We start from the raw sequence: 17,882 nt of genomic DNA on the forward strand, positions 1-17,882 counted from the left end.
ACAATATTGCTCAATATAACAGAGGTAAAATGGCTACAAATAAATTCTAGCAGAGTCTAAAGAGTTAAGATTGACCAACACTCACTTGGGCAGGGCAGGTCGAAATCCTGTCCCAGCTGTCACTGGGCAGGAGGTGGGGTACACCCTGGAACGGTCGCCAGTCTATCGCAGAGAACATGCAAACTCCACACAGAAAGGCCCCAGTCGGCCAGTGGATTTGAACCCAGAACTTTCTTGCTGTGAGGCATCAGTGCTAACCACTGTGAGAGACAAATAGTTTTAATATCCAGTCTGAAAGATGATGGTGAAAGTCAGGAAAGCCACCATTGGTCTTAAAACTGTATAAAACTGCGAGGATACATTATGAGAAAGACTTCTTTCTTTTCCTTATGGCCGTTCCCTGGAGGAGTCGCCACAGCGAATCATCTGCTTCCATCTCGTCCTATCCTCTGTATCCTCTTCTCTCACACCAACTATCTCCATGTCCTCCTTCTTTCACTGCATCCATAAACCTCCTCTTTGATCTTCCTCTCGACCTCCTGCAGCTCTAACCTCAGCAACCTCCGAGAAATATATTCACTATCCCTCCTCTGCACACGTCCAAACCATCTCAACCTGGCATCTCTAACTCTAAATCTCGGAAACATCTTACGTGAGCCGTCCCTCTAATGTACTGTACTCATACCTGATCCTATCCAATCTGGTAATGCCCAGAGAAAACCTCAACATCTTCAGCTCTGCTACCTCCAGCCACTGTCTCTAAACCGTACAACATCGCTGGCCTCACCACTGTCCTGTAAACCTTTCCTTTCATTCTTGCTGCTACTTTTTTATCACACAACAATCCCGCCTGCACACGCCTGGTCACCTCTTTTCCATACCCCCCGTTGCTCTGGACCGTACCCCAAGAACCTAAAGTCCTGCACCTTCTGTACCTCTGATCCCACTCAGGTCCCTCTCATTCACACATACGTACATGATGAGAAAGACTACACACCCAACAACTGTGCAGATTTGATATGATCCAACATTGATGCAGAAAGTGCCATTGTGTTACACCCCGAATGTTCATACTGTGTATGAACAAAAAACAGCGTATTCTGGGTGGAACTAATGGATAAAGTGTTAAAATAAAGCTAAATATGAGAAGTCAAAATCTACATCACATACTAAGATCATCATTCAGAGGACATTTTGTCGGTTGGGCATTTTACTAAAGGAGAATTTGCAGATAGCTGCAGCCCACATGCCACAATAAGGCTCGGTGGTTCCCTAACTTAATGGCAAAGTTAAGTTTGAATTAAATATATTTTCCATATATATATATATATATATATATATATATTTTTTTTTTTATCTATGAGTGCCTGAGTTAAAGCATAACTGACCTGCTGCAGCACTTTGCCGTTAACAGCTGCAGTTTTTAATGCTCACTCGCTCAGGTACTGTATAATGCATATGGCAGCCTCCCACACCTACACACACAGGCACGCTTCCTCTTGCAGCAATCAGATCGGATTTATGTGCAGACAAATATACAGACAAATATAAACTCGCAGAGGGTTTTCATAAATTTCCTGCAGCCCCCTATGGAAAGTCTTAATATAATTCCCACTCTGGAGGTCGGCATATTTTTAATAATAATTAGAGGGAAGCATGACCGTTTTCGAATACTGCTGCAATCATAGGTTGGATGATGTGATAAAGATAGCAGCAATCAAAATCAAGCTGTGTCACAGCTCTTGTCACACAGGGCTGATGGTGTTTACATTACTTGTAGCTGGCAGTCTGCTGTTTTTGTTTTTCTGGCAGTCTCTCTGTTAGATTATATTATGCTGTTTGTGTTGTCGACGGTTGATTAGCATCTCTATTTGGAAACTGAGATCAAGCATTGACTGACTCGTGCCAGCATGCTTTTTGTTTTAGCGGCATTATGACCCTCGAAAGTCAATGAGAAGGCTTTTTTTAATTACTTCTTTGTCCTTCTTTGTTTGGTTGTGTTTATTCCAAGCTCATGTAAGATGCAGTTAGCTAAAGAACAGATTTCAATAATTCTCACATGCCCTCATGTATATTGAAAGTCATCGACCTCTGTTGTTGTTCCTCTTGGCTGTGCAGTAATCCCCTCATAACGATGTTCAGTGTATGTGACAGTCCTTCTTCTTCCAAAGTCTTGTTCTGTTTCTGAGAAATGACAGAACGGTAGTAACGAGGGGGAAATAATGCTCCTTTTAAAGGTACTTGCTTGATTTCGTCAACTCAGACTGCTGAGGCTTCAAATTAGCTGAATGCTACAATGCAAATTTCTTCAGGTAAGCCTTGCACAAGCCAGTATGCACAATTATAGCCACCAGTTGCTATTTTAAAACATATGGATATTTAAGTATTAACATCTGAACCTATCCTGAACAGTTGTTTCTGCCTCTAAAATTGCCTGTAGCCTACTCTTGTTGCTTGGGATCTCTGTTTTTCAGCCAGTTATCTGCAGAAAACATGCAACAGCCATGACTTTTGCTGAATGTCTTTACTGGATCTTTTATCTCATATTAGACTTCCCCCTTGCCCTTCATGGTGAAGTGGTCAAAACGTAGGCGGGAATGTCTGGAGGAGGCAGACTGGGCCGGAGGAAGTGAACCCTGGTGTGACAGCCTGCGGGGAAGCTGCAGTCTAATCAGTCACTTTTGTTGTGGAGAGATCTCATTAGACCTGTCAACCTGGGGTAGTGGGTGCAGCTGGCCTGGTCTCCACAGTGAACCCGTTCAAAAACAGGCTTAAGTCATTCACTCTATTTTTGTTCTCTTCCCCCACTTGGTGTGGCGTCTCGTAGCCAGTAATCCTTCTCATCCCACTCAGCACCTCCTTCACACTGTTTTGTTGCAATTTGTCTTCAATTCTGCTCATGTGTTTCTATCTTTAATTCTCCTTCTCAGCACCCACGGACCAACTTAACTTCCTCCTCGTAGCCAGCCCTGGAAGCTCTCTTCCTCCCTGAGAAGGGATTTAATTTTCTTTGTTTTCCAGGGCTGGATTAAGCAAAGAAAAGAAAACAACTGTTTAATGGAATTGAAGAGTCCACATGGAAATTGACATGTTATGCAGCTGGGGAGCCCCGCATTGTCTTTCCCGTGTGCTCCAGTCTATTAGCTCAAAACAGGCCCGCGGAGCCTCCACACGCTTCTCAGATCGCACTCTTACAGCCTCAGTAACAATGGACAGCTGCCTGTTGGCTGCTGCTGCAAGACATCTACAAAGGCAGTGATACAATCAATTTAAAAGAAAAAAAAACTGAAGAAAAAACACAGCAGTAGCGTTCTGAGAAGACGAGCCACCCTAGCTTGGGTAGGAGATGATTAAAGGATGAGCAAAGAGCTGGCCAGGATCCTCGGTGAGAAAAAGGCCAATGTGATGGATGGTGTGAAGTGTAAACCCGCCGTTTCAGGTTGCTCTTGCAATGAAGGCTGTGCACAGTAGTCGGTTGTCTAGAATCTCACCGTGATTGCTGACAGTTTGGGGAAGAGCCGGTATTCTTGTAGGGATGTCTGTGGTGGTGGAAAACTGAGTTTGACAAAGAAATGGAGATATGGAGATATCATGTGTCCACGTTTTATCCTCGGCCTAGGCACTCAACAGTCACTATAACATCACTGAATGCTGCTGGAAAACAGCTTCTCTAGGGTGTAAATGGTATACCCAGAGCCAGAACATTAAAACCCCTGAAAGCAAATAACACTGATCATCTGGTTGCTAAGGAATGTTCTGCTTTCCTTAGTTGACGACCTTGCACATGACACCATAGCAACAGCACTCCCCCGATGGCACCTTCGCCCTGCCACACCATAAAAACTGCTCAGGAACAGGTCGATGAACATGACAATGAGCATTGATCCAACCTGCAAATTCACGATGTCCCAGTCCAGTCGAGCATTAGCTGGATGCGTCGGAACAAGCCCAATCAACAGATTGCCCCACCCTATTGGATCGAAAGGATCTGACGCCTCATCCCAGTTCCAGACACCCCCAAAAGGTCTAATAATACTCCAATGGTTCATAACTGTTTTGGTAGGGACCTACATAATATTAGGCAGGGGGTTTTAAGAACTGAGAGAACAACATCCAAACAGAGTCCACCTGATGAATTTACCTCCAATGTCACCCCTATTGTAGCTCTATATTTGGTCTCCTCCATCTCTTAATACATCATTCTTTCACTGCAATTTCACCACTACATTTCTTGACCAGTTTGGTTCCTTGGTGCATTCTAATCATGGGGCAGATGCGCAGGTTCACCCCGGTCTTCAAGCCCAGACAATCACATCTTCTTTTCCCACTCCAGAACTGGATATAGCCCTTCAACGGGGTCACAGCTTGAGGCTTTTCAATCCCCTCCAACACTTCCGTCCCTCCGCCCGGTGCACCAATAATGAGTTTCCCCTTAGCAGCATGAACCCTGGCTAAAGGAGCTAGTTGGTCGTCTAAAATGCAGCAGGGCTTGGGGACAGAGTCTGTTATTAAATGTTCTTTTCTGGGGGAAGTCCAGATCTCATTACACTTCCCATGTACATACATATATAGCTGTATCTCTGTCCTGCAAATGCACCCTTATGCAAAAGATTTTTGATTGCAACCATCAGATGCAACACGGGAGTTAAAATAATTTTGCTTCATGAAATGTAAATACACACGTCTCTAAGAGTTTTGTTGAAGGCCAACCATAAATAAACACGAGCATAAACACTCACACTCCACATCTCTCTTGACAGACAGCATCTGCATTTGTAGACGGTAAATGCTTTAACCTGTTAAGTGGTTTTGTGTTCCCACCTGATGCGGAGATAATTTCAGAATCAGATGAAGGAGAAATATATGGAAGCTTGGGGATTGAAGCGGAGGGATTTGATAAGATTGAGAGGTGAATGGCTTATATCGGGCAGCGTACACTCTTCTCTCTGATGTTCTCTCTGTTCACTTTCTGTTCCCTTGACATCAGTAGGCGGGGAGGCTTTATTGGCTTGCTTGTAGCAGTATGTGTGCGCCTTCAGCATGTAAGCATAATATTTATGGCAAGAGGAACCACTCAGATGCTCAGCCATTTCATTACAGTCAAGTGATACAAGTCCTACACACATTGAGTCATCGGTGATCAGCTGTTCGTCATTTTAACTGCCAAAATGAGTCTTTCAGGAACCTGCCTGTGTGGAGATGCAAGCCGTGTGGTTCATCTGGCACTGAGCTCATTTCTGTCGTGTTTGAAAATTCACAGACTTTGATCAGAGATCAGGACCAGCTAAATATACTGAACAGACAGCAGAGTTTTCTGCCAAATGAGAAAAAATAAAAAAAAGTACGCTATAGGTGACTGAGCAAAGCCTGGAGAAATGCAGAATTACAACGAGCCTGGGTAAACCTTTGATTCCTTTACGATAGATCAACCCCTACATTTCTGGACCGAGATGGTGTTTCTTGCATTCAGAGCACTTTTTTTTTTCTCAACATAACAAGACTGTTTGAAAATATTATATGAATATGTTGGGTTGGTCCAGAAAACTACAAAAGGCAGTTTATTGAAGTCCGAAGATGTCAGATATGACGAAATGTTCACATAAGGGTAATCCAACTAATAATTAATCTACATTTTCAAACTACCTCGTAAACAACACGTAAAACAAGCCCAGAAACAAACCTTTATTCAGACTTTTACTTTACCACAACACCACAATGACTCCACGGTGATCAGAACCTAGATAATTACCAAAATTATCAGAACCTCCGAACAACGATTTGATGGTGTCTTCACAGCCGACATTGAGGAATAACAATAGATCCATTGGTCTAATTGGTTCATTGGCAATGCCGCATTAACATCCACACTCTTCCAGTAGTGATATACACCGATCAAGCGTAACATTACAACCACCTTCCTAATTCTGTGTAGGTCTCCCTTGTGCCTCCAAAACAGCTGTGACTCATCAGAGAATGGACATGGGCCTTCTGAAGGTGTCCTGTGGTGTCTGGGAACAGGATGTTGTTAGTGGGGGGCCTTTGAGGGGAGGGGCCTCTGTGGATCATCCCACAGATACTTAATTAGTTTGGTAACTGGTGAATTTGGAGGCCAGGTCAACACCTTGTCTTGTTCATCATGTTTTGTTTTGGGTTTTTTTTTAATTGTTCCTAAAGCGTTTTTGTGTGTGTGCCTGAGTCAGGCTGCATCCTGGTGGGGATGGCTGCTACCATCAAGGAGTGTCATTGCTATGGGGTGGGGGTGCCTGGTCTGGTCTAGGTGGGTGCTACATGTCTAAGTAGCTTCCACACCAATGAATGCCAGGTCCAAAAGTTTCCCAGCAGAACGTTGTATTGTCATTGGTTTTAATGTTGTGGCTGATCGGTGTATAACCAAAAAAATACCATAAATATTTAATGCCATTAATTAAGGCAGATGGGACCAATTATGCTAATAACATGTCCATATCCATGTTTTATTTATGTAATTCCTCGGTATCTTTACCTCATATTCATGTACCATCCTTGTACCTTATCATCTCTCTGTTTCTCACACTGTTTATGTCTTGCTCTCTTGCTCACCTTATATCTCCATCTGTCTTCTCTTTCTCTCTCTGAGGGTACTCGTGGGTGTGTGTGTGTGTGTGTTTGTGTGTGTCCAGTATTCTTTTGGGCTTTTCTCTCCTGATGATCTCCTCTCATCCTCCTCGGAGCAGGCTTAATTACAGTGTGGCTCTCCACACTCTGCTTGGTGCTGATTAAAAGGGACACTGACGGCCCATAGGGAAAGCATGACTGGGAGTTTGTTCACTTTCATGCACACTCTGCTTATCGCTGTCTGACCAGCTCCATTACCGAGGCTTTGAGGCCCAGTTTGTAATTGCCTCTCTTTATTACCGTGCCTACATGTCAGGCCAGGGAACGAGGACCCGCCGCATCGAGAGAGAATGTGTGTGGCGAGCCAGGCGTTCACGCACACACACACACACACCCCGACACACACACACACACACACACACACACACACACACACACTCGTGCTCGGTGTAAATGTGAAAGCTAAGATCCAGGCTTTGCACAAAATAAAGCATTTTGAAAGTGAGTTAGTGTCTTGCTGCGATCAATTGACCTAACAAAATAGAGGCCATTGAATATTCGCACATGAAAGGCCTGACGTAGGCTGATATGGTTTTACACTCTATTCTTCTCAGTTCCTGTAACTGCAAGGTTTTGACTTTAGAATGTGGTGTTTCTCTCCAAACAAAAACCTCTTTTAAATGTCGAGTTTTTATGGAACAAGTGCCTTTATTAATGTTTAATGCTAAGCTTGCACAGCCACCAGGATACTTTGAGCTAATATCAACCACATCTTAGCTTAAAATCTGAGTTTGGATTACAGAGTTCAGAATGAGACATCCAGTACTTGCTGGCACATTTTAGTCTGGACCAAAGACCATCCAAATTATATGTTTAAGCCTCAAGCTCCAATGCAGATCCTCAAGTGACCTCTTGAGTCTTGCTGCCAGAGCGAGTCTTTCCCCATCGACCAAACGTCTGGATCCTGGTCAGCAAAACGGTTTAGGGTTTCTTGAGCTAATTTCTCCATTTTACATTCTCAGGCTCTTTAACCTATTTAAATTATATCAATGCATAAATAAGTACATGGCTGCTTTTGGCCACCTCAGCTTCAGTAAACTTGACCCCTAATAATGAATCTACATCTTCAAACAACCTTGTAAACAACACATAAAACAAGCCCAGAAACTGACCTTTAGTCAGACTATTACTTAACCACAACACCACAGTGACTCCACAGTGATCAGAACCTAGATAATTGCCAAAAGTATCAGAACCTCCGAACAACGATTTTCTGATGTCTTCACAGCCGACATTGAGGAATATCAATAAATCCATCAGCTGACCACCTTCCTAATATTGTGTAGGTCTCCCTTGTGCGTCCTAAACATCTGGGGGTGCCTGGTCTGGGCTAGGTGGGTGCTACATGTCTAAGTAACATCCCTATGAATGAATGTCAGGTCCAAGAGTTTCCCAGCAGAACGTTGAATTGTCACTGGTTTTAATGTTGTGGCTGATCAGTGTATATCCAAAAAATGCCATAAATATTTAATGCCTGGTCTTTGTCTTTTAACCAGCTCTTTAATTTGTTGGAAAATTCCAGTAAACATAAACTTCATGTGGCATCTGGATTCAATACATTTATTAACATCTAAACAACATCTGTAGCTGCAGATGTGGTGGCTTATCAGACAGCGATAGATGCATGAAAACTATACAATAGGTGCTGTCACATTGGAACGTCTCTCCGACAACTGTACGTGAAGACTGTATACGAATATATTCCTCAGCTTTGGTAGCTCCACACAATAGTGGGAGTGAGTTTCGTAACACAGCGTCACCCGTGTGGAGCTGACACACCACCTGTCATCGGGACAGAAAGACTGCACGATGGCAGGAGTGAAGCAGGCAGATGTCAGCTACACCGCCTGACTCTGCAGAACATCCTTCAGCAGATGGGATAGCTCAACGATCAAGGACCTGAATATATGTTGATGTCGGCACATTTACATTTTTCCTTTGCGCCGCATGTGTCTACTACCACATATCTTCACTTATACAGTATGTGTGGCAGGGAATGTCTTATCTTCTTCTCTAGTTGTGGAGAGTAATTCAGTTCCCTTAAAACCACTCTTTAATAAATCAGCCTCAAGTTTACTCTGTCTGGGTTGTTGTACCGTTAATATTCTACATTTCTGCTGTTTAATCGCTGTGTGTTCATGCATTTCAATTTTTATTTTTTTTCTCATTTAACAGGCTTCATGAAAATGAGGAGAGATTCGAACCAGCGCTGTCTGCATTTGAGTTCCAGCGTCTCCTTTACAACCTGACGGCTCTGAAAATCAGCAACGCCGGAGGACACAACTGTAAGTGTGTGTTTGTCTCAGTCATAGTCATGGTATGGATATGTTAGCCAGCCTTTATTGTAAATGTTTGTCTTTTATCTTGACTATCATGTCACTTGATCCACTGCACTGGTACGTTATAAAAAAAATAACTCACATACAGTGTATTAGAGCATACCAGGGGTTGAAAGATTTCGGATTTTTTAAAGTCGACTAATATGTGGTGAAAGACGACTAGTCGATGACGTGACACATAAAAACACAGTAGAAAGTAAAGCTTTACAACAATGAAATCTATATTCTCGACCTAAATACATATTGTAGCGTCTCTCACAAAAGAATCTACAGAGGCTTTTCTGCAAGTTTACTGAAGCTTGAACACGGGTTACTATCGGCCGTATAAACACCGTCAGTCTGACACTTGTAATATGCTGCTTTCACTTGCCAAAAAAAAAAAAAAAAACACACTCTACAACCACAGCAACAATGTCAACTAATAGAAAACAACAGAGCTGAACATAAACACATGAGCTTGTCAATACTGTGTGCTTCAGATATGTTCAGCCTAGAATAATTGGCACAGTCTATAGTGTTTAATAGTACTTCACAGCATGTTGTAAGATAATATAATGTATGATCTCCAAAGAATTTTCCGTGTATAGCAGCTAAAGGTCTAATAACTTTAGACGATGAAATTCACTAGCACATTCTTGATGTGCAGCCTCCTTCTCTCATTCCTCTGTTAGCGGATGTCTTTTCAGATGAGTGTGCATTGCAGTATAGTACATTTGTTGTATTTCAGGAGTGACTCACATATTCTACATGTCACGATAGTATATTCTTCATCTTTAGTGAAGTATTTCCACCCACTTGATGAACCGCTGCTAGTTTGCTGCAACGACCCACTGGGCTCCTCTCCTGTCTTCTCGGAGGCGTCCGTGTTGTTATTGTCACATGATCTGAAACTAGTCGACTTCCTGCTTAAAGCGGTGAAGTCGACTAGTCGGTACAACCCCTAGTTCACACAGTCAAAGCATGGGTCCATGACCATTTATAATTTTAAATAAAACAACAAAAGCGTCACTGAATAATGCCCAAGACATTTTAAGACATACAAAACTGAAAATGTAACGTATAATAAAGTTGTAGTTTAATCAGACAGTGCTTCAGACAGTGTCTGTGTTCTGGAAATGGTTGAACTACTGCGTATCTGGCTCAGCAAAAGCAGGACACTTATTACCAGATGTTTGTGTCTAGTTCTCAAAATCCAGTTCTTACATTTTCTTTTTTTTTTTTTTTTGTTGAGTTTTTTTTTTATCGCGTCCTTCCTCCCACTCTGTCTGATAGCCCGCACTGTAACGAGCAGGCAGGATCTGAGAGGCATTACGGTGGATTAGAGCGCTGAGACGACAGAACAGCTGGCCAAAATCACCAGCTCTCTCACACTTACTTACACCATTTTAATTAGTTGCTCAGTGCAGGCGCTGTGACGCACACACACACACACACACACACACACACACACACCCACACACACACACACACACACACTCAGAGACAATCTCCGGTGTGGTTCGTCGTGCACACACACAAACGGAGGCTCTGTCATGCATATTCCATCAAACTGTTTTCTGTAACCACCCACCCACCAACGTGAGCGTGCCACCGAAGTCAAGCACACAGTTTACGCCGCATCCATTGCACATTACGGGGGAGAAACTCTGTTAATGACTCGTGTTCGGTCTAAAACTCATTCTCAAACAGTGTTAGAGCGGCCTTATCGCTGCAGGCTGCACAGCAAACTTTAATATCAAAACCCCATAAAGCTGTCCCCTCATCTTTCTCCTCTCTCCCTCTCACATTCTCCTTTGCTCTTTAAATTTCTCTCTGCACCACACAGAGGCTCTTATACTGTCTTAATGACAGTATTGTCTTTGTGCTGTAGAGGCAGGCTCTTAAAGACCTTTCATTTTCTCCACCTCTGAAATTGAGTTTTGAACAGGCGCTGCGGCCATATTGGAAGTTTATGAGGAAATCCATAGCTTAATGGCTCAACGTACAGTTACTTCAAGAGACCTAAATGGTCACAGTCTACCGGGCGGCAGGGAGCCATACATGGCAAGTGCGGTCTTGACCGTTCTGACGAGGTTGCTTGGAGAAAGGATTGATGGAGAGGACTTGCACAGCATGACTTAAAATGAAATGTCTTTTAATTAACTGAAATATGAGCCTCAGTGTCTGAAAACTGTTTTAATCGCACATTTCCCCCGTTGAATGGGCTAATAGAATTCGGGGAGCTAGTGGAGAGTAAAGGGTAGAGGCTAAGGAAAGTCATGGAGGGGCGAGAGGACAAGCTTGCCTGCTGATTATCCCTCAGAGGTGCAAATGAACTGAGCTGCTCACGGAACGGCTGGATCATGATTTGTTAGAAGTCGGGGTTCATCCTCCTCTGGTTCTTCCACCTCTCAACAGTCAGACTGAGGTGCAGTCACTCATTAGTTAGTTAAATCAAATCTATCTATCTATCTTTCTGTCTATCTATCTGTCTCTCTGTCTCTCTGTCTGACTTTATCTCTCTTTATCTATCTTTCCATATATCTATCATCTCTCTGTATATCACTCTCTCTGTATCTCTAACAATCTCTCAATCAGTCTTCTATCTATCTATCTATCTATCTATCTATCTATCTATCTATCTATCTATCTATCTATCTATCTGTATAGTCCATTATATCTCCATCTCTCTATCTCTCTATCATTCTATCTCTATCTCGGTTTATGTATCTCTTAAATTCTCTCTTTTTTCTCAATCTTTCTATTAATCTATCTCAATCTGTCTTTCTGTCTTGCTTTATGTATATGTTTATCTATCTATCTATCTATCTATCTATCTATCTATCTATCTGTGTGTCTGTCTGTCTGACTTTATCTCTCTTTATCTATCTATATATCTCTCTATATCTCTATCTCTCTATCAATCTCTCTCTCTGTCAACCTCTCTCTATCAGTCTCTCTCAATCAATCTCTCTTTCTCTCTATCATCTCTCTCTCCATCTCTATCTATCTATCTATCTATCTATCTATCTATCTATCATCTATCTATCTATCTGTCTATCTCTGTCTGTCTGACTTTATCTCTATCTATCTATCTATCTATCTATCTATCGCTGTCTCTCTGTCTGTCTGACTTTGTCTGACTTTGTCTCTATCTATCTATCTATCTATCTATCGATCTATCGATCTATCGATCTATCTATCGATCTATCTATCGATCTGTATACCCCGTTATATCTGTCTCTCTATCTCGCTTTATGTATATGTTTAACTATCGTCTCTATCTCTCTATCAATCTCTCTTAATTTCTCTCTCTCATTTGCTCTATCTTTCTATTAATCTATCTCTATCTGTCTGTCTGTCTGTCTGTCTCGCTTTATGTATCTGTTTATGTATCTATTATCTCTATATATCTCTCTCTGTCTCTTTCTGTCCATATCTATCTATCTCTCTCTCTCTGTGTCTCTATCTGTCCATATCTATCTATCTCTATCTCTCTCTGTCTCTGTCCATATCTATCTATCTCTATCTCTGTCTGTCTCTGTCTGTCCATATCTATCTATCTCTATCTCTCTCTGTCTCTCGGACACAAAAGGAACAAAGGTAATTTTGCGCTCTGCAGCTGTGGTTCTGGAGACCAGAGGGTGAGAGGGGTTCGGTTCAGAGAGTCCTGCCCCCATCACTATTCATGAGAGGAGAGAGGGATCTCCAAACCCCACTGGAACTGCGCGTTTGACATACCTCAACCAAAGTCTCCTGTCGTCCTTTTTTTTTCCTCTCTCGTCTTGCTCTGCTGCGGTGATTTATTCATTTGCTATATCAAAGAGTCCCTGGATGAGTACAGTGTACGCGTGTGGGCATGTGTGCAGGCACGTGTGTGTGTGTCTGTATAAGTGAGCATTAAGTGTGGCATTTATAGGCATGTGGGTGGATTAATCTGTTATTGTCTGTGTATTTATATGTGTGTGTGTGTGTGTGTGTGTGTGTGTGTGTATCACTGTGAACTGTAAACACAGGCCAGAACCTGTAATGAGACCGGGAGGGAGGGACTGCACTGCAACAAATGCTAATAACCTGCTGCTTAACGAGATACAGCCAAACCCCATGAAAGTGCACACACACACGCATACATATATCTGAACTGATTGCTCATTGAAGAGAAAAGCTTTAACATGCCTCTAAGACAGAATAATCAGTTAAGTACTGACCTTTGTGGGCATCCGTTTGTTTTCTGACGAAGCTCTTTGCACCTTCCTTCCTCTCTAGATACATCACAGCTCGCTGGGGTTACCTTGACCTCAGCTTTAACCTCCTCCGGTCCGCCCAGTCCTCCCGCTCCATGGGTGGAGTCTTGCTCCTGCCCCCTAGGATTTGAAGGCCAGTTATGTGAGAGGTGCGCCCCAGGATTCACCAGGGAGGACCCCCGTAGAGGGCCTCTCTCAACATGCGTTCCGTGCAACTGTCACCAGCATGGAACCTGTCATCCAGAGACGGGTGAGTGAGACATCATATCTGGCGTGCACGCACTGTATTCACGTGAGAAATGTGGAAGACGTCAGGGAGGACGGCGTGATGGCTTCGGTGCCGCTTCACTGACGACCAACTCCAGCCCAAGTAGGAAAGCCTAAAAAAAAGTATTGAAATCATAAATCAAGTGCAGAACAACCCCACCAGTTTCACAGGACATATCACTGTCAGTGTACTAGTTGTGGGGAGTGCTCTACAACCTGTCAAAACAGCTGTATGATGTCCTCTGTGGCTTTGGAGGACCTCGGTTGAATTTGAGAAAATATATCAAGTGACATTATTTGAGTTTCTCAGCTCAGGCTTGGAGAATACAAATATATAAATTGGGACTTGGGAGTTCAGACGATGTTTTGCTCTCAGTTAAGGAGCATCTGAAGCCACGTAGCCTTGATTTTTCTGCAAGGTCTGACATGTCCGACTTTGTGTCAAAAAATATGAAATGATCCGCAAACCAACCGAAGTCGAAGATGATTTAAACCCCCAAACATAACCATAGTTTCATATTGTCAGTACTCTGATCTTTTAACCCTCACACAATCGATCAAACAACCGTCTCGAGCTGTCAGGTAACCTGAAACGGTGCATTACGTAAAGGTTCTCAAGTTGCTCTTTGACTCAGCATTTTTGGAGAAAGGTCCATATCGGGAACCATAGACTGTATATAAATATGGACGATGCGTCCCCACTTCCTCGCATCGACCAAACTGACGCTACTTTACCAGGATACGGGCGGCGCCGACTTGCGAGTTCAGATCCAGAGTCTGCACAGTGCGGTCCGAGAGTGGAGCCACGTTATCGATCGCTGTTGGCATTGCGACTTGTAGTCATCATGACGTAATGTCCTGTTTCTATAGCATCAAATAAATAACTAAAACCAAACTTATCCGAAAAATAACACTTGAACATGCATCAGTATTATATTAACTACCTAAAATGAGAAAAACCATCATTGAACAATAATTATTTGACGTGTAATTTAGTGTTTTAGTTTGGCCCAAGTCCCATCCGCTAGCATGGAGGGGGTGGAGCTTACGTGACCTATACTGCAGCCAGCCACCAGGGGGAGCTCTACATGCTGCACTTCAGAGGAGCCAAAGCATATATACTGTCTATGTCAGGCTGCATTGCCTTCTAACCTTTTATTGTAGAGTACAAAATAGCTGACAGTTCCCCATGTTCATGTAAGAACTGCTCTATATTTCATCACTCTTTTAGGGAAAAATAAAGTAAATCCAGCACTACATTTTCCAAAACTGTGTTACACTCTGTAGGATTTGTAGCATCAACTTCCCTTGCCTTTAAAACGTCGTACGCAATACTGGGGATCGAGTAAAAATACGCTGAGTGATTCAAAAGCCCTTTCACAAGCTGTTGCTCAGTATTGCCACTCTTGGTTGCTGGCTTTAGCAACACCCTGCGCTTATTGTTTAGCAAAACAACAACAGGACTTCATTATTGTAGAATATAACACAGTTCCAAGTTGTTAGTTATGAAATGAAGCCATTCCGAGGCGTTCAGCCAGCGTTACACGAGATGAGGGATCATCAGAGGTTGTTGAGACAATATTTTCTGTCACTGTGCCTTTGAGAGAGCAGAAGGGAACAGAGAGAGATGCAGGCTGTTTGACTGAAGCGTTTTCCTGTCTCTTTCTAGAACTGACATTCAGTCATCATCGCTTCAAGGGTAACGTTGCTCAGTCATCCCTCAGGAGCGTTGGCAAGCCATCACTCAAACTGAGAACTGGATGGCTGTGCTAATACAACAATATCCTCATTGTGCGCAACTAATCTTTATAATAACAGCCAAACTTGAGGACTGTATTTAAGGCACCTGACGTTTTTATGGGAGATAATAACAACAGCTGCAGCGTTCTTTCAGATATCCAACGTCCCGTAAATGACAGAAGTAAAACAGCAGCTGTTGGGTGTGTAAACAAGTCTACGCAGTTATTTATATGTGTGCGTCTGGGAGTGTGTCCTCTTTCTTTTTAATTATTTTTTTTTTTACCCCTTTTCCACACAATCTCGCATTAAACCGACTCCCTCCATCTCACCGAGAGCAGACGACTATAACATTTAAGGTCCCCCCCCGAACACCCACCACCCTTCATATTTTATCTTTCCTCAATCTCCCTCTTCCTCTCGTACCCATCTCCCCTCCTACCCTCCGACTTAAAGTCTCAGAGATCTGACCTAGTTAAAAGACGCCTGGAGCCTCGGCTGAGAGTGCGCGTTGTGTTTGTGACTGTGTGTTTATATGTCTGTGTTTGTGTGTTGTGTGTGTATGTCTGAGGTCCGGAAGCAGATCTGGTATCACCGCCTGCCTGCCTGCCTACATGCCTGCCTCCCCCCTAATTAGACTTGTTAACCGCCTCTTGGCTAATGATGTCTAATTTGCTTGCAGATTTCCTGTGTCTCTTATGTCTCTTCTCAATCTGGATGTCTCCCCCCTCTCTCTCTCTCTCTTTCTCCCTCACACACTCTTGTTCCCTCTGTCTCTTCGTGTTCACCAGACTCCCAAGTCTGTCTCCTGCAAGAGGCTGCACCTGCTCTCCCCAGTCACCTTGACTTTGTTTTTTTTTTCTCCTTGACTCTTTTCTTTACGGAGACTTCCTCAAGTTTCCGTTGCCTGTCCCTCGATATATCTCCTTCCCTTCATATTTTATTCCTTTGTAATGCAACATCTAATTTTCATGCGGTTTTATGTAAAACACGATTAAGTGTCAATAATGAGAGGAAGAACTGGCGAGACAATAACTGAAAAGTCAGTTTATTTTACATTTTCTCCCGCCTGAGTGGGGGAAACTATTACTTATTAATGAACCTGCATAACTGTTTAACGTCAAAGTGGGCTCGGTTTACACCCCGGCAGCTTGAGCTTGGCGGCATTTAGCATTTTAATAGCATCTTAATAGCAGACACCTCATATTGTGAAGATTTGCCGTACACACACAAACACAAACACAGTTTTTCAGGATCTTTTAAATACGCGCACATGTCACGGGCTCCATGCAAATGAGCATTAATTATGGAACACAACGTGTCGTCTGAGCGATGGATAAAAAAATACCTCGTGTGTGGTCTCCTTTGGGCCGACGCTCTTGTGCTGAATAGCATTACTGTCATAAAAGGAACCTTAGTTAAAATCAGCTTTTCTTTTTTCAAATGGTTGGCGTGTCATGTTCTGAAGCCCTGCTGGCTTCTATGAAAAGGAAGCAAGCAAAAGCTCTCCGTGAATCTATAAGTTCGGGTCAAGGTGAGATATCAAAGTACGTTGATTAGAGACACAGATTTGTCACCAGGAGGGCGGACCAACCTGCTGTTGCTTCCATCAGAATCTTAATTGCTGTATAATTACCTAACGGCTTGTATGATCACGCAGGGTGTGCCCGCGGACAAAACTGGGATGGAGTTTATTCACTCGCTGCCGAGGGATGCCGCAGCCAATGGTGCTTCATAATCATGATTTATTAACAGTCTCTGGGTCGTGTCGGTTCTATTTGCTGCAGTCGCAACACAACAGATTGGAAATGTTAATATTTGTGGTGGGACGAGCAAATTGTGATCTCTGCCGAGCTCCGCTGCTGCAGGGCGGTGAAGTCAAACATATGTCCTTCAGATAGCTGCATGTGTTTCCACAGTTCTGAGCACACTTTTACTTCAGTGTCTCACTGAGCCGGACATGCCGCGTACACAGTGTGTACACTGTGGTAATTGCATTCACGTCATCCATAAAATTGGGCACGGGCCGTAATTTATAAGCTCAAAGGCGGAGGCGGGGGTGATTGTAATGTATAGATAAAATGGAGACACTCAATTTTCTCTGCAGCCCATTCTGTAGGGGCATGCTCATTAATCACCTAAACAAATGAAACATATGATGCTCTCGACACTCTGCTGGATACTGAGCGTAAGGGTGCTGTATTAGAGCGCCTCCTTTAGCACCCCGTCCTAATAGACTTGTGTTTGTCTTCCACACCGCTCTTATACATCTTCAAAGAACAATGCCATCTAAGGCAGGTGCGTGTGCGTCTGGATATGAATATGAATATACAGTATAAGCTGCCACATGCACCTGAATTTCAAAATTACTTTAAAGGGATGCTCCTCAAAGTCAAATTACTATTCTCAGGGAGTATTATTTCACTGGTGAAAATAGCTGTAAAATGCAAAGTGTGTTCTAGTTTTTTAAGGCTGCGACACACTAAGCTGACAGTCTAGTTCGTCTAGTTTTTGCAGCACGTCCCGCACACTTGCCACTAGCTGGAGCCTTGATTCAGCATGTGGGGGAGTGTGATGGTGAGAGAAATCTCACCATGATTCGGGAAAGGCCTGCTCAGTGCATTAGTGTGTAGTTCGTCCTATAACTTCCTAGCTTGTCTAA

At 43.1% G+C, this 17,882-nt stretch overlaps 1 protein-coding gene across 1 annotated transcript in view; it reads left to right on the forward strand.

Moving 5' to 3' along the window:
• Nucleotides 1-17,882, forward strand: part of lamc3 (laminin, gamma 3) — a gene marked incomplete at its 5' end in the record, with an annotated part of 123,900 nt that overhangs the window by 78,532 nt on the left and 27,486 nt on the right. Inside the window, 2 exons of the mRNA XM_084572442.1 lie at nucleotides 8,830-8,939; nucleotides 13,239-13,466. Coding sequence (XP_084428568.1) covers nucleotides 8,830-8,939; nucleotides 13,239-13,466 — 338 coding nt within the window. The remainder of the gene's footprint in view (nucleotides 1-8,829; nucleotides 8,940-13,238; nucleotides 13,467-17,882) is intronic.

Source organism: Chelon labrosus (genome assembly GCF_963514085.1).
Source record: "Chelon labrosus genome assembly, chromosome: 22".
NCBI classification, from domain to species: Eukaryota; Metazoa; Chordata; class Actinopteri; order Mugiliformes; family Mugilidae; genus Chelon; species Chelon labrosus.